General features: G+C 41.9%; 1 protein-coding gene across 11 annotated transcripts; it reads right to left on the reverse strand.

The window, feature by feature from the left end:
* Positions 1–5,229: 5,229 nt before the first annotated feature.
* INIP (INTS3 and NABP interacting protein) lies at positions 5,230–23,852 on the reverse strand. Of its 11 annotated transcripts, XM_086315996.1 has the most exons (7): positions 20,865–20,940; positions 17,228–17,270; positions 15,831–16,006; positions 13,355–13,502; positions 11,238–11,340; positions 9,092–9,182; positions 5,230–5,968 (listed from the first exon to the last, which is right to left on the reverse strand). In XM_086315996.1, exons 5-7 carry the CDS (start codon positions 11,273–11,275, stop codon positions 5,873–5,875), a joined length of 225 nt encoding a protein of 74 aa, XP_086172122.1. In that variant the 5' UTR covers positions 11,276–11,340; positions 13,355–13,502; positions 15,831–16,006; positions 17,228–17,270; positions 20,865–20,940; the 3' UTR covers positions 5,230–5,872. The 11 variants fall into 11 exon arrangements, with proteins under 11 accessions (XP_086172122.1, XP_086172121.1, XP_086172124.1 ...); XM_086315995.1 differs by lacking the exons at positions 15,831–16,006; positions 17,228–17,270 and adding an exon at positions 22,496–23,331; XM_086315998.1 differs by lacking the exons at positions 13,355–13,502; positions 17,228–17,270 and adding an exon at positions 22,496–23,331 and having other exon boundaries at positions 15,831–15,952.
* Between the last annotated feature and the right edge of the window lie 237 nt (positions 23,853–24,089).

The following is a 24,089-nucleotide window of genomic DNA, read 5'->3' on the forward strand; positions in this document are numbered from 1 at the left end:
GATAGCATATTGAAAAGCAGAGGCATTACTTTGCCAACAAAGGTCCGTCTAGTCAAGGCTATGGTTTTTCCTGTGGTCATGTATGGATGTGAGAGTTGGACTGTAAAGAAGGCTGAGCGCAGAAGAATTGATGCTTTTGAACTGTGGTGTTGGAGAAGACTCTTGAGAGTCCTTGGACTGCAAGGAGATCCAACCAGTCCATTCTGAAGGAGATCAGCCCTGGGATTTCTTTGGAAGGAATGATGCTAAAGCTGAAACTCCAGTACTTTGGCCACCTCATGCGAAGAGTTGACTCATTGGAAAAGAGTCTGATGCTGGGAGGGATTGGGGGCAGGAGGAGAAGGGGATGACAGAGGATGAGATGGCTGGATGGCATCACTGACTCGATGGACGTGAGTCTGGGTAAATTCCGGGAGTTGGTGATGGACAGGGAGGCCTGGTGTGCTGCGATTCATGGGGTCGCAAAGAGTCGGACATGACTGAGGGACTGAACTGAACTGAACTGAGACATTTAGAATGACTCCCTTTTAGTAGCAGTCTCAGAAAAATGTAAACACACCTCTATACACCCAGAAAACCTCTCCAGCAGTCTCACTGGGGTTGAATTTGGGTAACATGTCCACTCTTGAACTAGTTCTCATGGTCTGTGAAATGCCGTGTGTCGACTGGCTATGGCAAAAGGGAGTTGTCCTGATCAGTTTGGAGCATGTAAGGCCCATCTGTTGCTGAGACAGTCAGCATATTGGCTGTAATGGGGAAGGCTCATGCTGAATAAAATCTGAGTATTGTCAAGAAGATGGGATTTCCAGGTGACTTGATGGTAAGGAATCCACCTGCCGATGTAAGAGACAGGGGATGCAGGTTCAATCCCTGGGTTGGGAAGATCCCCTGATGTAGGAAATGGCAACCTACTCCAGTATTCTTGCTTGGAGGATCCCATGGACAGAGATGCCTGGCAGGCTACAGTCCCTAGGGTCACAGAGTTGGACATGCCTGAGCGGCTGAGCATGCACACACTATTAGGAAGGAGAACAAGTAGATTACTAAGAATGTCTGTCTACTCATAAACTGAGCCATCATGCAAACTCAACGAATACTGTGCAAGGGTGCCATGCTTCTTCTTTCTTAACGGTTCTTGGAGGTAGCACTCTGGAAGAGCTGTGGGAGAGACGAAAGGCAGATGGGGGTGGAAGGAGGTGAGAAAACAAGAAATTTGAGTTAAGGATCCAAGAACTAAATGGAAGAGAGCGGAGCTGGATGGGACTAGAGCTGAGGCATGGATGTAACGAGAGCATGCCTGTCTGAATTCTCAAAAGAAATTGAGAGTAAATATTCCTCTGGTGCCTTCCAAGTTCCCCTTTCCCCAGAGCTGGTTAGGGCCTAATTTGTTCATCTCTGTACCTGTCTGTGCTCAAAAATGTTCAGTTGCTCCCAGCTGTTTTATGTCAGGCTAGAGACATTTGCCTCACCCTGGAATTCCAAACTCTCTAGAATGAGTACAGCCTGTGTTTGGCCTCATTTCTAATTATTGCTGTATACCAATTTTTCCAGTGGTCATGTATGGATGTGAGAGTTGGACTATAAAGAAAGCTGAGTGCAGAAGAATTGATGCTTTTGAACTGTGGTGTTGGAGAAGACTCTTGAGAGTCCCTTGGACTCCAAGGAGATCCAACCAGTCCATTCTGAAGGAGATCAGCCCTGGCTGTTCATTGGAAGGACTGATGTTGAAGCTGAAACTCCAATACTTTGGCCACCTGATGCGAAGAGCTGACTCGGAAAGACTGAAGGCAGGAGGACAAGGGGATGACAGAGGCTGAGATGGTTGGATGGCATCACTGACTCAATGGACATGAGTTTGGGTGGACTCCGGGAGTTGGTGATGGACAGGGAGGCCTGGCGTGCTGTGGTTCATGGGGTTGCAGAGTTGGACACAACTGAGCGACTCAACTGAACTGAACCAATTTATCCAAATCTGTCCAAAGAAATCAACCAAACAGGACTTTTGGTTGCTTCACAACGCCCCCTACACCAGCTCTCCTGCCTGCCTTTGTGCAGGTTTTTCCTATGCTGTGAATATTGGTCTACCACCACTCCTGGCCGAATCTCTCATTTCGAAAGCCAAATTCAAATGACTGTTCTCTGAAGGAGCCTTCACTAGTCCTACGCTCATGTAGTCGTCCCTTCCTCAGTACTGGTGTGCTGTTAGCCTTTGCTACTAGTGTCGCCTGCTCTAAACTGTCAGATTCTTGAGGACAGTGAGGTTCTCCTCCTCCATCCATGTTCATTCTTTCGTTGTTGTTCGGTTCCTAAGTCGTATCTGACTCTTTGCAACCCCATGGACTGCAGCATGCCAGGCTTCCCTGTCCTTCACTATCTGAAGTTTGTTCAAACTCATGTCCAGTAATGAGCATGAGCTCAATGAGCTCAAACTCATTGAGCCGGTAATGCTATCTAATATCTCATCCTCTGATGCCGTCTTCTCCTCCTGCCCTCGATCTTTCCCAGCATCAGGATCTTTTCCAGTGAGTCAGTTCTTCGCATCAGGTGGCCCAAGTACTGGAGCTTCAGCTTCCGCATCAGTCCTTCCCGTGAATATTCAGGGTTGATTTCCTTTAGGATTGACTGGTTTGATCTCCTTGCTGTCCAAGGGACTCTCAAGAGTCTTCTCCAGCACAATTCATTCTGTATTTGCTCATTTAAAAAACTGTGGGTGTCTACTGCACACCAGTCACTATGCACACAGAGGTGAGGAAGCCGCACTGAGCAGACACTAGTTGGGCTTAATGCTACTGAAAAGGGACTCATGCCCGCTGAAGGGATTCCAATTAGGGGGACCAGCTGCACTAACGAACTGACGTCCTCTGTTGATATTCCGTTTCTGAATGTAACCATATCTGCCAAAACATTTGCCTCAACAGGTCTTAAATGCATAGCAAGGTTGAGTTTTTATTGCCAAAGTAAAGCAAAGAACTAAGACAACTTAATGAGACAGCTTAAAATTTTTTCAGGAAAAAAATCAGCCTTTGAAATTACTGAGTCATTTCAGTTTTTATTCCAGAGTCATACAAAGCACTATCATCTGTATTATTTAGAAGTGGCTTTCAAAACATTTTTGCCATGACTCATAGTATATAAAAAAAAAATACCCTTTACATCACAATTCAGGTCATATTCATTCATTCCTTCATTAAGTATTGACCACCTACTATATGCCAAATACTATTCTCAGCAGGATACAGTAGTAAACAGGAAGAACAAAAGCCCTTGCCCTCAAAGGCCTTACATGCAGGTGGAGCCTATGATAAAGTAAACTCACAAACGCACAGAAAAGGAAGATTCACGAACCAAAACCTCCTAGTTCTACATGCCATGTACTCTGTTATTTTCTATTAAAAAAACAAAGCGGGCCACACCCCATTCAGCCATTTAGTTGGTCTCTCAATTCGGTAATGTACTGAGACCTGCACTCTGAAAAATACTGGTCTAGGTACTTTATGCATTAGGCCGTGTGTGCATTGTTCCCCTTTTACAGACGAGACAGAGCGACAGGCAAGTCCTAAGGTTAAGTGGGTTAGCCACACTCACCTGCAACCGAGGGAGCACCACTGGAGCCCACTGCCACCCTCCCCATTATCCTCTGTGGTCCTTGCTGTCGCAGCCCCTACTCTGATGATGAAATCCTGAGCTCTGCCTGGGGCAGACCTTCTCTCCCTGCCAGGGAAGACCACATTAGTACCTTCTAGGCCTGACTAGACCGCGTGGCTCAGGTTTGGCTGCTTCCGGGCCCCACACTGGATGCTGCTTCCTCGATGCTGCACCAGAGTGGGCTCCTCTGCACTGCGGCTTCTTTACGAGCAGGTCTTAGCTCTTCCCCTTAAAGCACAGCGCTTTACAGAGCAGGCGTTAGTAAATACGCATGGAACTGAACTGAATTTGTAAGGAGAGGGGTAGAGGAAGTGCTTATAAGACAGGACTGAAAGATTCAGATGTTTAGGTGATATATAAGGGCTGAGACCAGAAAAGATACCACTGGGAAAAAAGATCTTTTCACCCAGGTTATAAAAGTTACATGTTTGGTAGAAGCATCAATAGTATAAAAACTATTCAATCCAAAAATGTTATATCCCTAGCATCAGTAGATTTAGAATGATGCCAGTTGCTCAGGGATTGCACGGAAGAGTAACTTACATTGATTCAAGAAAAGAAGGGCCAAGGCTAGCTGTGTGAACCTGGACAGGCAGAGGCAAAGGCCCGGGTGCTCGCCAGCAGTGGGAGAAAGGGCACCTTTGCTGTAACGGTGACCATTACAGTGGGGACAGCTGCCAACTTTGCAAATGAGGAAAACCAGTCCCAATTCTCAACAGAGAGAATCTAAATGGCACAGCCATATCTAGAACTGTCCACTCCTGCTTCATACAGTTTAGGTGAGATGGGGCTGAGTGCATGGAACAAATACCTAAGGGAAGGAAGGAGAATCTGTTCAAAAAGGGACATAAACTTTTCTAATTCTTGACTCAAACTGTAACTTCCAGTTTAAAATCTCATCCTACCACCAGACAGGATGGGGACTTAAGCCCAAGATGAGGTCAGTTATAAAAAATACTATATCTGTGATATAGTATAAAACGTAATTTCAATCCTATTAAAAATAAAAAAAAATACTGTTAGCTCAATGACCTCTAAGGTTCAGGGACGTACATATGTATGGATTTTTAGATATGGTGAACACTGAATTCTCTAGCCCATGGTTTTCAGACTTTATTTTGAATTAGAGACACTAATTGCGTAGGACTAAGGTAGTTGACTCATTGGAAAAGACTCTGATGCTGGGAGGGATTTGGGGGCAGGAGGAGAAGGGGACAACAGAGGATGAGATGGCTGGATGGCATCACCAACTCGATGGACATGGGTTTGGGTGAACTCCGGGAGTTGGTGATGGACAGGGAGGCCTGGCGTGCTGCAGTTCATGGGGTCGCAAAGATTCAGACATGACTGAGCAACTGAACTGGACTGAACTGAACTGAAGGTCAGTTGTGGGGACTGCATATTTAAGTAAGCATCCTGTATTCTGTTCAAAGTTGTATCATGTTGAGAAACTTGCTTAACCTAATTCTTTCCTCTTTAACTGAAAAGGGGCTCAACTTTGCTTCTAATTAGAGCAAAAATGGGCAATAAAACTGTTCAGGCACACCATTTATGTAGTAACACTAAATAAGAGCATGTACAAAATTTAAAGCTATATTTCTTATTGTTTTTAATAGCATTTAATCACATAATTTACAGTGGCATAGGTTTATAAAAGGTATTTACGACTGGCTGGTAACTTACTCGCATCTTGGGTTTTCTTTTAAAATTGAGAATAGGGAAACTAGTTAAAGGATATTTTAGGATCTGATGACTATAAACACAAAAGGTACACTGATATCAATTCTATAAACAGCAAATGTGAATGTAGCTTAAGCTTATTGGTTCACATTTTTAAAAAGCACCCTCATTTGTTTATAAAGTACTTTAAATGGTTCTTGAAACTCTACTGTAGACATGATATATTCAGTCCAACTAGTTTGGAAGGTGGGTTTTGTGACCACACCCAATTTGGGGTCTGATTCAGAATTAAAAATCAAACTGCCTTACACACAGATTATAGTCCTGAGCAGCAGCATCAGTTCCCAGATAATACAGCTTCCAGAGCTTTCATCATCCTGGTCAGCCTTCTTTTTTTGCTTTCACTTAAACATATCTTTCTTTTAAAGAAACAAAACATATTAAAAAAAGTCCACTAAAATTCTGAAAGTCACAGTTTGTATAGCACTGAATGATAGTAGCTTTGGCATTTGATATTACAAAGTCACTTCCGTTACAAATGTTTTCTTCATTCTGGGTCAAGGCGAGGTAAAACAGGAAGAATGAGATTCCCAAATGCAGAATCTTGAGTTATGAAGTATCCCGATGAATGTGCATGTGCATGCTAAGAGAGGTTTAAAAAAAAGAAAAAAAGGCAATTTAGTTATTAAGAGTCACAGTTCTTCAACCAAGGCATTAAAATTACTTACCCTTTCTGAGTGCTTAAGACCAAATTTGTTTTAAAAGCCAGTTCTGCTGCTGCTAATTTTGTTTAAATACACAGAAGATCTACAATAATAAAGAATTCACATTAACAAGTTGCACCAGGTACTAATTTATCCTCCCTACTCTCTTCGTTGTGGTTCTCATCAGTCAGTAATTGAGTCAAAGACGTGAATTACTTTGTTCCTGCAAGTGGGAAGGAAAACTAGCAACAAGGTCCCAGAGTGCTCTGCCCTTGGTCAATAAAGCAGGAGAGTGAGAAAGAACGGCAGAAGTTGGAAGGAGAACGGGGAAGGCAGCTGATGGCTGGTGATTAAGATGCCAACATTTTGTAGAGAATGCTGGAATGTAAATAACAAAACCACCAGTGATGTCCTTTGTCACTAAACAAAGGACTGTTTATAGGTGGTCTAAAGGGAGATGATCTTTAGTGTAATGTCCCTTGCAATTCTGAGATTCTAAGGCTTAAAAGCATCAGTAACACTGTCTTGTCCAAGGTCTCTGAGAATCTTAAATTATCCAAGATCAATGAAATACTAAAACTGTTCATCACAGTCAATTTTTTTAAGATGATGGGTTGTCAGATTTCCATATTAAGAGTTAAGTCTTGCTCAGTCGTGTCCAACTGTTTGCGACCCTACAGACTACAGCCCACCAGGCTCCTCTGTCCATGGGATTCTCCAGGCAAGAATGCTGGAGTGGGTTGCCATGCCCTCCTCCAGAGGATCTTCCCAACCCAGGGATTGAACCTGTGTCTCTTATGTCTCCTGCATTGGCAGGTGGGTTCTTTACCACTCAGATCAGATCAGTTGCTCAGTCGTGTCTGACTCTTCGCGACCGACCCCATGAATCGCAGCACGCCAGGCCTCCCTGTCCATCACCAACTCCCGGAATTTACCCAGACTCACGTCCATCGAGTCAGTGATGCCATCCAGCCATCTCATCCTCTGTCGTCCCCTTCTCCTCCTGCCCCCAATCCCTCCCAGCATCAGACTCTTTTCCAATGAGTCAACTCTTCGCATGAGGTGGCCAAAGTACTGGAGTTTCAGCTTTAGCATCATTCCTTCCAAAGAAATCCCAGGGCTGATGTCCTTCAGGATATACTGGTTGGATCTCCGTGCAGTCCAAGGGACTCTCAAGAGCCTTCTGCAACACCACAGTTCAAAAGCATCAATTCTTCGGTGCTCAGCCTTCTTTACAGTCCAACTCTCACATCCATACATGACCACAGGAAAAACCATAGCCTTGACTAGACGAACCTTTGTTGGCAAAGTAATGTCTCTGCTTTTGAATATGCTATCTAGGTTGGTCAAAACTTTCCTTCCAAGGATGTAAGCGTCTTTTAATTTCATGGCTGCAGTCACCATCTGCAGTGATTTTGGAGCCCAGAAAAATGAAGTCTGACACTGTTTCCCCATCTATTTCCCATGAAGTGGTGGGACCGGATGCCATGATCTTCGTTTTCTGAATGTTGAGCTTTAAGCCAACTTTTTCACTCTCCTCTTTCACTTTCATCAAGAGGCTTTTTAGTTCCTCTTCACTTTCTGCCATAAGGGTGGTGTCATCTGCATATCTGAGGTTATTGATATTTTTCCTGGCAATCTTGATTCCAGCTTGTGTTTCTTCCAGTCCAGCGTTTCTCATGAGGTACTCTGCATATAAGTTAAATAAACAGGGTGACAATATACAGCCTTGACGAACTCCTTTTCCTATTTGGAACCAGTCTGTTGTTCCATGTCCAGTTCTAACTGTTGCTTCCTGACCTGCATACAGATTTCTCAAGAGGCAGATCAGGTGTTCTGGTATTCCCATCTCTTTCAGAATTTTCCACAGTTTCTTGTGATCCACACAGTCAAGGCTTTGGCATAGTCAATAAAGCAGAAATAGATGTTTTTCTGGAACTCTCTTGCTTTTTCCATGATCCAGCGGATATTGGAAATTTGATCTCTGGTTCCTCTGCCTTTTCTAAAACCAGCTTGAACATCAGGAAGTTCACGGTTCACATGTTGCTGAAGCCTGGCTTGGAGAATTTTGAGCATTACTTTAGTAGCATGTGAGATGAGTGCAACTGTGCGGTAGTTTGAGCATTCTTTGGCATTGCCTTTCTTTGGGATTGGAATGAAAACTGACCTTTTCCAGTCCTGTGGCCACTGCTGAGTTTTCCAAATTTGATGGCATATTGAGTGCAGCACTTTCACAGCATCATCTTTCAGGATTTGGAATAGCTCAACTGGAATTCCATCACCTCCACTAGCTTTGTTCGTAGTGATGCTTTCCAAGGCCCACTTGACTTCATATTCCAGGATGTCTGGCTCTAGGTCAGTGATCACACCATCGTGATTATCTGGGTCGTGAAGATCTTTTTTGTACAGTTCTTCTGTGTATTCTTGCCATCTCTTCTTCATATCTTCTGCTTCTGTTAGGTCCATACCATTTCTGTCCTTTATCGAGCTCATCTTTGCATGAAATGTTCCTTTGGTATCTCTGATTTTCTTGAAGAGATCCCTAGTCTTTCCCATTCTGTTGTTTTCCTCTATTTCTTTGCATTGATCGCTGAAGAAGGCTTTCTTATCTCTTCTTTACGACTAGCACCACTCAAAACAGATATGCTGACCATTAAAAAAAGAATCCAAGCAACAATAAATCAGTAAGACTATCAAAGGACATAACAGCATGACCAATTTGAAAAATATGTATGTACTATTAAACTAGCCAGCCAGTTTGGCTTCTTGCGTTCATTCAGGCCATCCAAATATCCTACACTCTTTTGTGCACAAGCAGTCTCTTCCCAGGTGCGGCAAAAAATCAATCATGACCACTTCAACAATATAAAAGATACTTTCATTACTCCTGTATTGCTCCTTCAAATCCTTTGGGCATGACTGAACATCAGCAAACCACTGCAATTATGTATGGAACATTTTTATTGATACTGCTCCAATGCAATACAAAATAAGAACTGTGCTGGTTTCCAAGCCCCGGGAAATCTCTGGTGAGAGAAGAATGTCAGTCACACTTTTCTTACCTGCAAAGCTGCCTTCTGCTGGGCTGCAATATGCTGCTGCTCAGCGTGGTCCCGGAAGTCCTTGTTGAGGGCGGGTCTCGAGAGCGCAATGCTAAAATGAGAATCTTAGTTACTTGACTATTTAGAGACTCCTTTACTTCTGAATCACATTTTTCATTAGATATTCCATATAGGGATTATTTAAAAACCAAAACACCTTCCTGAATAAGTCTTTTTCCCTTCTTCCACTGTTTACAGTAATTTATATGGAAAAGCCCATACATATTATTTACTAGTGCTTCAGATTATCTCCTTTTTATCAATGATTTATGGCCTTCTGCTTTCAAACTGATTTGAGGTACTCTGGTCTATCATAAAGTTACATTTATGATGAAAACTAAAGAGCTGACTATTTCAAGCAGATGGTAGAGCATACGAAGGCAGGGTTCAAACCTGACACATTTGAAGAAATTTATGGTTCAGTAGGACTGGAGGTCTGGAGAGGGGAGAAGTGGGTTGTCAAAAAATGAGTCTAGGAAGGAAGGCAGGTACCAGGACATGTACAGCCTTGTGAAAGAAATCAAGAAATTCGATTCCTAGGCCAGGAAATTAAACATAAGAGAATGATAAATGCTTAGAGACGGAAGTGAGAGGGAATAATAAACAATTAAAGGTCATGTTTCTGACTTTGATTACTAGTAGATCTGTACCACTCATGGCAACAAGTAAGCCAAGAATACTAAGTAGGTAGAGAGGGGAGATGAGTTCAGTATGAAACACACCAAGTGTGAGATGCCTGTAGGACATCAAAGTGCAGATGTCCAGGAGGCAGTCTGGTGCTTGAGAGAGGAATGGGCTAGAGATGTAAGCGTGTAAAAGTTATCAGCACATAAATAACAGGCTGTGAAAGTGGACGCAACTGCCAGTGAAAAGACGCAGACTGGGCGACTGGCTCTAGAACAGAACTCAGAGGAACACCAACATTCGAGAGACAGGCGGTGGAGAAATGGCTAAAGTAGACACCAGGACAGTGTAACAGTGAATGAATGGAGGCCAAGAAGAGTCCTTTAAGGAGGAGGAAGCTGTATACAATGGAATAAAAAAATAAAAAGCTTGTCATTTGTGACGGCAAACACCATATGAGCTCACTTATATGTGGCATCTAAAAAACAAAACGAAAACAGACTTCTATACACCTGAATCTAACACAATATTGTATATCAAGTATATGCCAATAAAAATTAAAAAATTAACCAGACTCACAGATAAACAACTGGTTAACAGAGGGAAGGGGTGTGAGGTGGGAGAAACAGGTAAAGGGGATTAAGAGGCACCAGCCCGTTGGAAAATAAAGAGGTCACAGGAATGTAATATGCAGCATAAGAAATGTGATCAACAATGTTGTAACACCTTTGTGTAGGGACAGATGGTTACTTACTGTAGTGATCAGATCACAATGTACGCAGATGTCAAATCGTTATGCAGTAAACCTGCAGCTAACACAATACTGTACAGTAACTACATTTCCATTTTTTGAAAAGGAAGAAATCAGTGGTTTCAAATAATGATAAGCAGTCTAACAAGAAAAGGACTTTGGTTCATCAGATTTAGCCACAAGGAAGCTGCAAGTGACCTGGGTTCCAACCCATTCTTTGGGGCTAGGGTGGGGAGGCCTGGAAGTCAGACTGTAGTAAGCTAAGGAGTCAGTAAGTGAGAGAGCAGAGATGAGCAGGTACGGACAACTCCTTTAAGAGATCTGCCTGAAAGAGAGAAGGGGAAGTTAAGGTGGTGGCTGAAAAGAATAATGGGTGTCAGGGAAGAGATTTAAGATGGCAGAAATGAAATAAAGATCATTAAGCTACCTCAATTTTACCTACTTGGCATAATGCTTAAAAAGTGGGACATTAACAATAATTTCATGAATAACAACAACCAAAAAACACAAAACTCTTTTCTTTTTTTTGCAAGTAGCCTGTAGAGAAAATTAAATATTCTGATTAGAATGAAAATATTTAAAATCTAATCAATTTTTAAAAATCTAATTTCTTCAAATCCAACTAGGAAATAAAACGTCACATGTTAAAGAAACAAATCACTGCCAACCAATTTTAATTCTGTCCAAGACACTTTTTATATCACTAAATATAAAAACCAGATTATTCTATACCTAGCTCCAGGATGATTTGTTGAAGATTGGTTCTGCATTAGTAACTTTCTTTTTTCTTTGTCCAGTTCTGCCAAGATTGCAACTCTATTTTTGTTTTGAAAACCTAAAATAAGAGAGGGGGGGCGGAATGAGAAAGAAAGAAAACAGATTAGAGCTATTTTATAAGCCTAGGCTACCTAGACATCCAGAAAGCAAAACTTTATTCTCTAACATGATAATAAACTACTAGTAAGCAGTTTCCTTCTCTACTGCCTGTCTTCAACCAACTGTAACGGCATTATATGCAGATAAAAGCAAAGTATAATACTGACTGAGGACTTTTAAGAGTGAGTTCTACAGAATTTTAATCGCCAAAGATGGGTAACAGCATTTGTTTCTTAAAATCTCTGCGGCCCCAAATCCTGCAGGGACCAATCTCTCCCTTGCTCAGTCAATCTCTGAAGTGGAGATTTTCTTAGTTCTCAGTTTTAGGAGTCTTTATGAATGCCTCTTTCTTGGAAGTGGAAAGCATGAAAAGTACTAGATATACTCAGGTCAAAACAGTATTTCTTTTTCTCAACACTTTCATTCAGAAATGACACACACAGTCTTTCAAGGAACAAGTCAAAGAATTGCAACTGACTAGCAAACAGTTCTGCGAGAGAGATGGAACGTAACTGAAAGGGAAAGGCTATGGTCAGGTCTATAGGGCTCTTATTTTCTGATCTTGTCTGATGTCCCAAAATTGTACTTCCTTCTTGACCTTTCAAAAATAATTTATGTGTCAGTTTTTGCACAAAACATTTACTATATTATAGACATATATAGTCAATAGAACTTAAGTAACAATAATAGCTTATTTCAAACTTGAAACTTAAGGCAAAATACTAGGTAGTCTATTTGTTACATGAAGTGCATTATGCTTAGTCACTCAGTTATGTCTGGCTCTTTGCGACCCCATGAACTGCAGCCCTCCAGGCTCTTCTGTCCATGGGATTTTTCAGGCAGGATTACTGGAGCAGGTTGCCATTTCCTCCTCCAGGGAATCTTCCCGATCCAGGGATTGAACCTGAGTCTCCTACACTGGCAGGCAGATTCTTTACCACTGAGCCACCTGGGAAGGTGAGTTATGTGAAGCAGTTAAGTATAATTTTCTAGAGCAAGATTCTCCCACTGTCAAGGTTTGCACAAACTTAACTCAAGGGCATAGATATATAAAACTGAACTTCTATTACAGTCAACTACATGCACTGTTTTAAGACAAACCATCCTTGCCATAATTCAGTATTTTACTTTTATGATGTTTTACATGTATCTTAAAGGTAAAGGTAACTTTTACATTCTTAGAAGCATAAGGGTAGTAAAACATATTATCTCATGTACAGTAGGAAATACTATTTCTTCATAACTAAACTTTTTCCTAATAAAATTATTTTATAATGCAGCACACTCTAAAAGTTCCACTTTTAGAACTATAACTCTGTCTCCATTCACAATCATATGTACCCTCATTTCCACATTCACTTATAGAAACATTTTAATACCACACATTTCTGTGTCACTAAAAATATTCTGGAATAACCAGCATTACATCAAATTGCACTTAAAACCTAACAGCTAATAATTCACATTGTGTGAATAGTTCTATGACACTTAAACAAGGACTAACAGGAAATCTTTTTATTGAAAAAATCTAAAACTAAAGAATGAAAATTACTGTTTGATAAGTGCGGGTATGGATAATATACTTTCCAATTACAGTTATTATACTGCTTTCATAACTGATTATTTTTAAAGATATTTAAAAAACTCAAATCTTTCAAATAGTTATCTTACAAGCTATATACTCTTCACAACTCTACAGTGAATCGAACTATATCATCCTGAGGGAGCTGTTTAGGGGGAGGTTCCCTGGTGGCCTACTGGTCAGCACGGCACGCTCTCAGTACCATGGCCTAGGTTCAATCCCTGACTGGGTAACCGAGACCCTACAAGCTTAGTGAGTCCCGTCCTCAAAAAAACAAAACAGCCGTTTAGTATTGGAGGAGTCCACTCCTCCAATTAGTTTATTGGTTTACTAATAAACTATTAGTTCAACATGTTTTAAGTTATTTATTGTGTATAAATGACATACATACAGGCGCTAAGGCAGATGCTAAGAATGCAACAATGTGTCACAACTTGACTTCATTCTAGCTCTCATGGTTCTTTAAACATTCCAGTGAAGATAGAGATTATCAAATAGTTACACAGATGAATGTATAATTAAAGTCTAAGATGAGCAGTCTGAAATAAAGAAATAAAATTCTATCAGCATTTATAACAATCACTGTGGGACTCAATGTTGAATCAGCCTGACTCAGACTGGAAGGAGGGGGAGCAGTGTCAAAGCAGTCTCCTCCAGGAAGGAATGCTTGAGCTGAAATGTTAGACGAATTAGTTTAACTAGGGGTGGAGGGACAAAATAACCCTTCCCCTGGTAGAAAGATCATGGAAGCTACAAGGTTGAGAATAGACTAGATAAGAGAAAAAAAGCCAGTAGAACAAGCTAGAGATGAGAGGTTGTTTATGGCCAGAGAAATGAACAGACATAACAAACCCAAGAGCTTTTTGGGCAGTTAAATCAACGGGACAATCAGAGAATCAATAGGAAATAAGGAATAATCATGTCCAACTCTTTGCAACCCCATACTGTAGCCCGCCAGGCTCCTCTGTCCATGGAATTTTCCAGGCAAGAATACTGGAGCAGGTTGCCACGTTTTTGGAGGGTAGGAAGGCAGAATATTATTCTGCCTCCTTAATGATACATAAAATGTATTCAGTGTTTCAAGCTTATACTAATTCAGGAGAGATTGCCTGCATCTAAGTCTGAGTTAAGTAGTAGCAGTATCTGGTCTTCTAGATTGCTAGTTAATGGCAAACACTTCCTATAACTTGCAAGATTAAAAAATTCAACTCTTAAAAAAAAATTATTCAACTCTTAGCCACCTTTCAGAATTTACTGAAAACACAGATCAGGGAAAAGAATAAGCCCTGATGTCTGATCAGGTGATCTCCCTGTGTTCAAGTTCTTTCTCTCTTAGACCCCAAGGACTTATCCCTTTAAGCTGCTGCCTCTTTTTCTATCCATTGAGGTTCCTTGTCTTCATCAGTGGCTAAATAAGATGATGAAATCTCTTCTGCTTGAATCACCCTTTCCTCCTCACTCATTTTTCATTTCCTCTTACAGATAAACTCATTTCTCTGAGTTTATTTATAGTAAATAGTTTATTTTTAGATTTTATAGTTAAGATTTTATATTTTAGAGTTTATAGTAAGGATTTTCTGCTTAATAACAGCTGCATAAGAGATACAAAAATAAAGATGAGGTCTTCTGCCCCTAGTTTAGAGCTCCCAATTTTTTCTTGGATGCTCTAATTAGAATGTTCTAACCCACAGCAAAAGTGCAGTGTGGGAAACAATCAACAGGGAACCTGGGCACAGACTCAATTTGGGTTCTCATCTCAGTACTACCAGTTACTATTTAATATTGGGAAAATTACCTCACTATGCAGGACCAATGGGCATAACAATGACAACTTTGAAGGATGGTTATATGAAATACAGTAAATATAAATAAAGTACCTAGCATACTGCCTGCCACGTGATTCATTCAGTTCAGTTCAGTCACTCAGTCGTGTCCGACTCTTTGTGACCCCATGAATCGCAGCACGCCAGGCCTCCCTGGCCATCGCCAACTCCCAGAGTCCACCCAAGCCCATGTCCATTGAGTCGGTGATGCCATCCCACCATCTCATCCTCTGTCGTCCCCTTCTCCTCCTGCCCTCAATCTTTCCCAGCATCAGGGTCTTTCCAAGGAGTCAGTTCTTTGCATCAGGTGGGCAAAGTATTGGAGTTTCAGCTTCAACATCAGTCCTTCCAATGCTTACTAGATACTAGCTATTACTTTTATTATCACTTAGTGTTCTCTGTCATTTAGTTTGTTAACCTCACTAGATTCTTTAAAAAAATATATATATATATTTATTTGGTTGCGCTGAGTCTTAGTTGAGGCATGTGGGATCTAGTTCCCTGACCAGGGATCGAACCTGGGCCCCCTGCATTGGGAGCCCAGAGTTTTAGCCACTGGACTACCAGGGAAAAGTCCCTCACTAGATTCTTGTCAGCCCCATTCTGACAATTCTCTTTCAGTAAACAGGTTTCCATTACAAAGGGTACAACTGATTAGCACAGCTTTCAAGGTTACACTCACATGACTGGCCTCCCAGGTCAGTCTGAATGGACCTGGGGATCACAAGCTCTCTTTTACTATACAAACAATCTCATTCTAGTTTATGTAACATTCTGCCTCAATTCAGTTTCATTCCTATTTGAACCTGGGCCTATAGATCAATTCCAGCACCAGAAAACTACTGTAGTGCCTTTGCCTTGGCAATGAAAAATGAGACAAAAAAAAATCTCGCTTTATTTATTTAGAAATCTAGCTTTAAAAAATCAACTCCAAATTGTGTCTTTGCATCCACACTCTCATCTTTAAAAAAGGTACAAATATAAGAATTTTAAGGTGATTTTTATGCATCACTAGGATAAATTCTTAATTGAGAGGTAGCATACCTTAGCACAAGCCTGAAGGGTAAATTTGCTTTCCTTCTGGAACATAGATGGTTTAGATACTTGGGTCTGAGGTCACCAAGACACCTCCCAGGAGCTACGCTACTCCAATCCTACACAGCATCCTGAAATCACAGCCACGAACATCCGAAGTGGGCCCAAATCAATAGTTCCCATCACTGGATTACAGGAATTACAGTTATTACTCCAAGCATTATGAGATAACGATAAAAGAACTAAAAGAACTAGGATGTTACTTAGTTTTTCACCAGGTTTCTCTGTGTAGCTAAAATCAGGTTAGACGAATCTCCCAACTGCCAACACATGATCAAGGACTCTGATATTTGCCAGTCATGAGAGCCTCTTTCCATAGGAATGGTACTTGGCCAAATTCCAGTTTGACAATCTGCCTCTACATATTAAATTCTCAAAATGTTACTTATCAATCAAATAATTGTTATGAACCCATCAAATGTTCTACACTATGATGAACGCTAAGGAGAATTGAGAGACTTCAGTAACTGTCTGAAGAGCCTGTGAAATTTAGCAGTTCAGATTGCTACTGTAGTATGATAAGACTGCTAGATCTAAATAAAAGATGGCCTGTCCCCTACAGTAGAGACATTAATACATTACACCACACAGATGAAGATTTTTGTAAACGTCATTGTTCTTTCAGTTATTATTGTCAGATAATTATGGAACTTTGTCTTCAATCTTCATAGTAAGTAGTTCCAATACACATAAACAGTACAGAAGTAATTTAACATAAAGAGTAAAATGCAGTAGCTCCAAATAGTTTCTTTTCCCTGAGAGTCTCAGAGTCTACACAACATGATATGGACTCCCTCTGCTGGTGTCTAATAGCAGCAGCTCATGACACCAAAAAATCACTGACAAAAGAGCAACAGAAGTCAAAGGACTAACCTAAATTTGCTTCTATTTAGGGGATGTTTCACAGTGGATTTGACTACGGATCAATCAAAGGCAACAGTAAAAATGACTGTGTTTTATTCCAACTGCTTAAAAAAATTATAAATCTTGAATATCTGTGCTATTACAACAGAAGGATAAAAACATTTATTTTGTTTTCATTTGGACTTCATGATGTGACTTTTGGAAGCATATTTTCTCTCCAAAATGGATTTCTCTTAGTTTCATTTTGGTTCAAATTAAAATTTTAATCTGAATCCCTATAACCTGTTGAAAAGAGGTCAAAGACCACAGGGGAAGGCTGACCTGTAATTAGTCCATAGAACACACAAATCACTCTTGGGTATTTGAGAGAACAGAACTGCATTAGCTGGTTACACCCAGTAAAGCGGTCACCACAGCTAGGTTTTTACAATACCGCACTTCTATAAAGGGCTTCCCAGGTGGCTTGGTGGTAAAGAACCTACCTGCCAAGGCAGAAGACTCAGGTTCAATCCTGGGAAACATTCCCTGGAGAAGGAAATGGGAACTCACTCCAGTATTCTTGCCTGAAAATCCCATGGACAGAGGAGCCTGGCAGGCTGCAGTCCATGGGGTCACAAAGTGTTGGACGCAACTTAGCAACTTAAACTTTCACACCCAGGATGGATTTTCTAATTCCAAGTACCCTTTGAGGAACTGCCCCATTTTGACTGCTTTGTGTAAAAATAAAGACTGTTGTTTAAGACAAAAAAAAAAAAAGTGAGCAAGATTTGAGCTGCTGCAGCCCAACGTAAAGGAGACAAGAATTTGTTTGGAGTATGAGTTGAGCCAAGCCATCTGCTAGAACAAAAATCACATTTCAGAGGAATATAACAGAATCCAGGGTCTCTATAACCTATTAGTCATAGTACCCAGATTTCATAACAAGTCACTAAGTGTAGTAAGAAACTTGGGCTTCCCTGGTGGCTCAGCTGGTAAAGAATCCACCTGCAATGTGGGAGACCTGGGTTCCATCCCTGGGTTGGGAAGATCCCCTGGAGATGGGAAAGACTACCCATTCCAGTATTCTGGCCTAGAGAATTCCATGGACTGTACAGTCTATGGGGTCACAAAGTCGGACATGACTGAGTGACTTTCACTTTTACAGTAAGAAAAAGAAAAATGTGACCCATGCTCCAAAAAAAAAAAAAAAAAAAATGCGGTCAACAGAAACCAACTCCAAAATGATCTAGGTGATGTAATTAGCAGTGACACAGAACCTGTATCTAGACTCTTAAAAAAAAACTGATAATAAAAACAATTTTTTAAAAAAATAAGCAAAAGGAAGTCTGAATAAACACTTCACAAAAGATTTGCAATGGCTAATAAGCATATTAAAAAGTGCTCAACATTTGTCATCAGGGAAATGCAAGCTAATACTACAATGAGATGTCACTTTACACCCTCTAAAATGGCTAAAATTGAAAAGACCAATAGTGCTCTATAGGGAGCAACCAGAAATATCACACTTTACCAGAAGGAATGTAAAGTACACTCCACTGCTCCACCCCTAGCTATTTATCCAAATATCTGCAAAAGGACTTAAATATTCAAAGCAGTTTTATTCACAATGACGCAAACTGACAGAATCCCAAAGTCTCCAAAAAGGAAAACGAATAAGGAAACTGTGGTAAATTCATGCAATGGGATACTGCTGCTGCTGCTGCTAAGTTGCTTCAGTCGTGTCTGACTCTGTGCGACCCCAGAGACGGCTCCCCTGTCCCTGGGATTCTCCAGGCAAGAACACTGGAGTGGGTTGCCATTTCCTTCTCCAATGCATGAAAGTGAAAAGTGAAAGTGAAGTCGCTCAGTCGTGTCTGACTCTTATCGACCCCATGGACTGCAGCCTACCAGGCTCCTCCGTCCATGGGATTTTCCAGGCAAGAGTACTGGAATGGGGTGCCAATGCCTTCTCCCCAATGGAATACTAGTCTGCAGTAAAAAAGAATAAACAGTTGATACAAGGCACAACATGGATGATTCTCACAGACAGTACAGTGAGTGTGAGCTGGACACAAACATGTTTACATGACGTTTAAAATGAAACACGACTAAGCTTAGTTTAAAAATAAGATCTGTCAAATAGACGCTTAATTTTGATACGGAGAGGAAAACAGAAGTTTCAATTTTTCAAGTAGGTTTGTAAGTTTGTAAGTTTCACAAGGTGGAACTGAATACTTTCTGGAGATTAAACTTTGTTTTTGAAAACTTATTTTTAAACAAAACAAAAACTCCTTACTCGGGATGTTTCTAACTTGATTTGCTTAAGGGAGCTCTTAACACACATGAAATGTGTATGGAAAGTTTTTCAAGCAAATGAAAATAAAGGCATGGATATGGCCCAATGACAACATTAACTTCTTTAAAAGTGGTTCTTATCTCAAGTAAAAAAGTAAGAGAACTAATGTCAGAGGAGGACCTAAGTTTACAATGTGAGCAATATTAACACAGATTAAAATATAGGATTTAGATGTTCCAGGTGTTCAAGCTGGATTTAGGAAAGGCGGAGAAACCAGAGATCAAATTGCCAACATCTGCTGTATCATCAAAAATCAAGAGAGTTCCATAAAAATATCTACTGTTTCACTGACTATGCCAAAGCCTTCGACTGTGTGGACCACAACAAACTCTGGAAAATTCTTACGGAGATGGGAATACCAGACCACCTAACCAGAGAAATCTATACACAGGTCAAGAAGCAACAGTTAGAATTGGACATGGAACAACAGACTGGTTCCAAATCGGGAAAGGAGTACATCAAGGCTGTATATTGTTACCCTGCTTATTTAACTTATATGCAGAGTACATCATGAGAAATGCTGGAGTGCATGAAGCACAAGCTGGACTCAAGATTACCGGGAGAAATATCAATAACCTCAGATATGCAGATGACACCACGCTTATGGCAGAAAAAGAAGAAAAAAAGAGCCTCTTGATGAAAGTGAAACAGGAGAGTGAAAATTTGGTTTAAAACTCAACATTCAGAAAACTAAGATCATGGCATCTGGTCCCATCACTTCATGGGATATGGGGAAACAGTGGAAACCGTGACAGATTTCATTTTTGGGGGCTCCAAAATCATTACAGATAGTGACTGCAGCCATGAACTGAAAAGACGTTTGTTCCTTGGAAGCAAAGTTATGACCAACCTAGACAAGATATTAAAAAGCAGAGACATTACTTTGCCAACAAAGGTCCATCTAGTCAAAGCTATGGTTTTCCCAGTAGTCATGTATGGATGTGAAAGTTGGACTATAAAGAAAGCTGAGCACCAAAGAATTGATGCTTTTAAACTGTGGTGTTGCAGAAGACTCTTGAGAGTCCCTTGGACAGCAAGGAGATCCATCCAGTCCATCCTAAAGGAAATCAGTCCTGAATAGTCATTGGAAGGACTGATGCTGAAGCTCCAATACTTTGGCCACCTGATGTGAAGAACCGACTCATTTGAAAAGACCCTGATGCTGGGAAAGAGTGAAGGCGGGAGGAGAAGGGGGACAACAGAGGATGAGATGGTTGGATGGCATCACCGACTCAATGGACCTGAGTTTGAGTAAACTCCGGGAGTTGGTGATGGACAGGGAGGCCTTGCGTGTTGCAGTCTATGGGGTCACAAGGAGTCCGACGTGACTGAGTGACTGAACTGAATATATAGGATTAATAGATATTAAGGATGTTACATATAGGTGAAGAGCTGACTCATTTGAAAAGACCCTGATGCTGGGAAAGATTGAGGGCAGGAGGAGAAGGGGACGACAGAGGATGAGATGGTTGGATGGCATCACCAACTCAATGGACATGGGTTTGGATGGACTCTGGGAGTTGGTGATGGACAGGGAGGCCTGGCAGGCTTTGGTTCATGGGGTCGAAAAGAGTCGGACATGACTGAGTGACTGAACTGACTGACATATAGACAAAATGATGGAATTGCTTCAAATATGCGATTTTACTTTGCTAGTCTTTTTTTTTGCTACTCATTTTTAATTCTGCCTACAATAACTGCCCTATGCTAAATTTTCTATCAAAATACTTTACTACAGAAGGGAAAAGTTCCTAGGAATAAAAGAAATTCCAGGATGCACTTACCTTGTCCTGAAGGGTTTGCTGCCATCTTCCTATTTTCTGTTTCAACTATGTTCAGGGGTCAGCACTTTACAAACACCTGTAAAAAATAATGTGTACACACTTATCTTCATCTCTTCAGAAACATATGTCTGAAAGGCACACAACTTAAAGCAAGAACCTCAAGTTATTTAGAGGGCTCAGTTGCTCCAGTCATGTTTGACTCTGTGACCTTAAAGCCTGCAAGGTCCTCTGTCCATGGGATTTTCCAGACAAGAATACTGGAGTGGGTTGCCATTTCCTACTCCAGGAGATCTTCCTGACCCAGGGATGGAACCAGCGTCTTATATGTCTTCCACATTGTCAGATGGGTTCTTTACCTCTAGCACCACCTGGGAAGCCCACTTAGAGAGTGAAAGTCAAATGTTTATTCTTGCAGATGTTGATACCAACAGTTAGCATTACTCTCTTTAATTACATCATTAGGTTATGTTTACCAAATACTACCAAATGTATCAACTAATTGATGGTATCAATGCGATTACAGGGCTAGGAAGCAAAAACCTCTCAACTATAGTGCCTCTGGATTCATTTAAGATACCTAGCTAACAACTCGGGGAAGGCAATGGCACCCCACTCCAGTGTTCTTGCCTGGAGAATCCCAGGGACAGGGGAGCCTGGTGGGCTGCCGTCTCTGGGGTCGCACAGAGTCGGACACGACTGAAGCGACTTGGCAGCGGCAGCAGCAGCAGCTAACAACTACTGTGTATACTACTTAAGGCTAAAAAGGGAAAAAAGCCGAATATTTCTCCAGTATATACTCTGCACTCTACACTATATGACTGAAATTAGTTATCTTATTTATCACCACTTTATAAATGGGGAGATTGTGCCCACGGTCACGAAGCTAGTGCGAATACTGTTAGTTTTAAACTTCGTGCTTTTGAACTAGGCCTTGGGTAGATCCCAAATGAGCACACCCTATTCTTGCTCTCATGAAATGTATAATCCAGTGGGAAAACACTGTCTCATTCAAGCAACCATACTAAAAGTTTAACACGCGCTTTTTACAAGGCGTAAACAACGCTCTGTGAGCAGAGACGAACTGATTCTACTGGCGACGAGGTATGCCTTTTAATATGCGCACGAAAGGACAAGAGCTAGTAAACACATGTCGGTTTTGAACAAAATAATGTTAGGTGTCTTCTGCGGCTTAAGTACAGAGGAGGCGAAACCGGGTTAGGAAGGGAGGAACAAGAGGGCCATCTTGTGATGGGGGACGTCAAGCAGGGACGTGACAAGGTTGTACCAGCGTCTCAGAAGGGTCCCTGGGGCGTGCGTGGAGGGCTGGCACTGCGGCTGCGGCCGAGACCCAGGACAACACGGGGAGTGAATGCTGGGAGGCAAAGCTGACAGGGAAGCCACTACCCTATAGCAAGGGATGGCGGCAGCAGGTCAGCGACGGGGCCACACACCTCCATAACCGGTGCCGCCAGGCGATCCTACTTACCACGAGGCGGAAGAGCCAGGACCGCCTAGCCGTCAGGTCGCGTTCTCCAAGGGGGCGCGACCACTTAAAGACTCGCAACTCGAGCTCAACTTGCAACTCTACAACCCTCCCGCGCCCGCTGCTCTTCCGCCTCCCGGAGACTTACCCACGAGGGAGCGGAAGTCCCGCCTCCCGCCTGGACCCAACTGCCGCTCCTCACGGTGATTCGTACTTTAACTGCCAACCTCCTGCATACGCCACTTCCTTTCCAAAGAGTGGCAGCCAGAGAGGCTCAGGGAGCTTGCAGGCCGGGGGCGGGCCCGAAAAGGGCGGGGCGCGCAGTGACGTAGGGGCGGGGCAGAGACAGAATGGGTCCCTAGCACCGCAAGTAGCTATTCCGTCCAGACCGCTGGGGGGAGAAAAGCCACCAGCCCAGCAAGTGTGAATCCCCTTAGGTTGGGACTGAGGCGGAGCTGCGGTTGGCACTCGGAGAGCGAGCTTTAACAACCATCTTGGGGTTGCGCATCTTAGTGTACACAAATCCCGGGGATACTTTTCTACTTTAATTAAACATAAGCACTAAAGTTGTAGAAATTTTTTACTGCTGTGCAGTTGCAATAATGTGTATTTAAGGAGTGGATATGCCACATCTCAGATCAAGAAGTCACTCCTTGTAGGATAGCCTGATGCCAGCACAGTAGAGCTGCATGCCTATCAATACATTGTCTAGTCAGATCTGAAACCACAGTTTGAAAAAGGAAAATGTTAAAGTTTTCAAAATGTAAACTCTTAAAAAAGAAAAGAAAAAAAAGATCTGTGTTTTACTGGATATATTGGTCAATGTGCCTGCTCAGTCATGTCAGACTCTTTTCGACATGACATGGACTATATATAGCCCACCAGACTCCTCTGTCCATGGAATTTTCCAAGCAAGAATACTGGAGTGGGTTGCCATTTCCTCCTCCAGGGGATCTTCTCGACCCAGTGATCAAACCTGCATCTCCTGAGTCTCCTGCGTTGGCAAGCAGATTCTTTACCACTGTGTCACCCATCTATCTAGTCAATAGTTCAGGTAAGTTTGTTGTTGTTGTACAGTCTCACAGCTGTGTCCAATTGTTTGCAACCCATGGACTGCAGCATGCCAGGCTTTCCTGTCCTTCACTATATCCTGGAGTTTGCTCAAACTCATGTCTGTTGAATTGATGATGCCATCCAACAGTCTCGTCCTCTGTCACCCCCTTGTCCTTCTGCCCTCAGTCGTTCCCAGCATCAAGTTCTTTCAATGAATTGGCTCTTTGCATCAGGTGGACAAAGTATTAGAGCTTCAGTTTCAGCATCAGTCCTTCCAATGAGTATTCAGGGTTGGTTCCTTTAGGATTGACTGGTTTGATAAGTATGTAAATCCTACATATCTACTAGTGGAAAGTCCAAGACAAAAGGAATGCATGTGATATACCTGGGGCTCTGTTAACTGGTAAGGAAACTCCCAGGTAACAGTCTGTGAGGTGCCTCCTTCTGAAGCCAGTATGATAACTTGTTTAGTCACTAAGTTGTGTCCAACTCTTTTGTGACCTCACAGACTATAGCCCACCATTCTCCTCTGTCCATGGAGTTTCCCAGGCAAGAATATTGGAGTGGGTTGCCATTTCCTTCTCCAGCTTCCTGACCCAGGGATCAAACCCGTGTCTCCTGCATTGGCAGAATTCTTAACAGCTGGACTACCAGGGAAGTCCAGGCTGATTGACTTAAAATAGAAACTT

Source organism: Bos grunniens, chromosome 8 (genome assembly GCF_055505025.1).
Source record: "Bos grunniens cultivar Pamir isolate PY7600 chromosome 8, Bosgru_T2T1.0, whole genome shotgun sequence".
Taxonomy (NCBI): Eukaryota; Metazoa; Chordata; class Mammalia; order Artiodactyla; family Bovidae; genus Bos; species Bos grunniens.

Bases quoted from the DNA above. Each gene is read 5' to 3' on its own strand.
- INIP (XM_086315988.1), bottom strand. From the start codon at position 17,267: ATGTTTCCCAGGATTGAACCTGAGTCTTCTGCCTTGGCAG. The intron at 11,341-17,227 runs GTAGGTTCTTTA...CTCTTATTTTAG, and splicing joins TGAGTCTTCTGCCTTGGCAG to GTTTTCAAAACAAAAATAGA. The intron at 5,969-9,091 runs GTAAGAAAAGTG...AACCTCTCTTAG, and splicing joins AGCAGAAGGCAGCTTTGCAG to CATGCACATGCACATTCATC.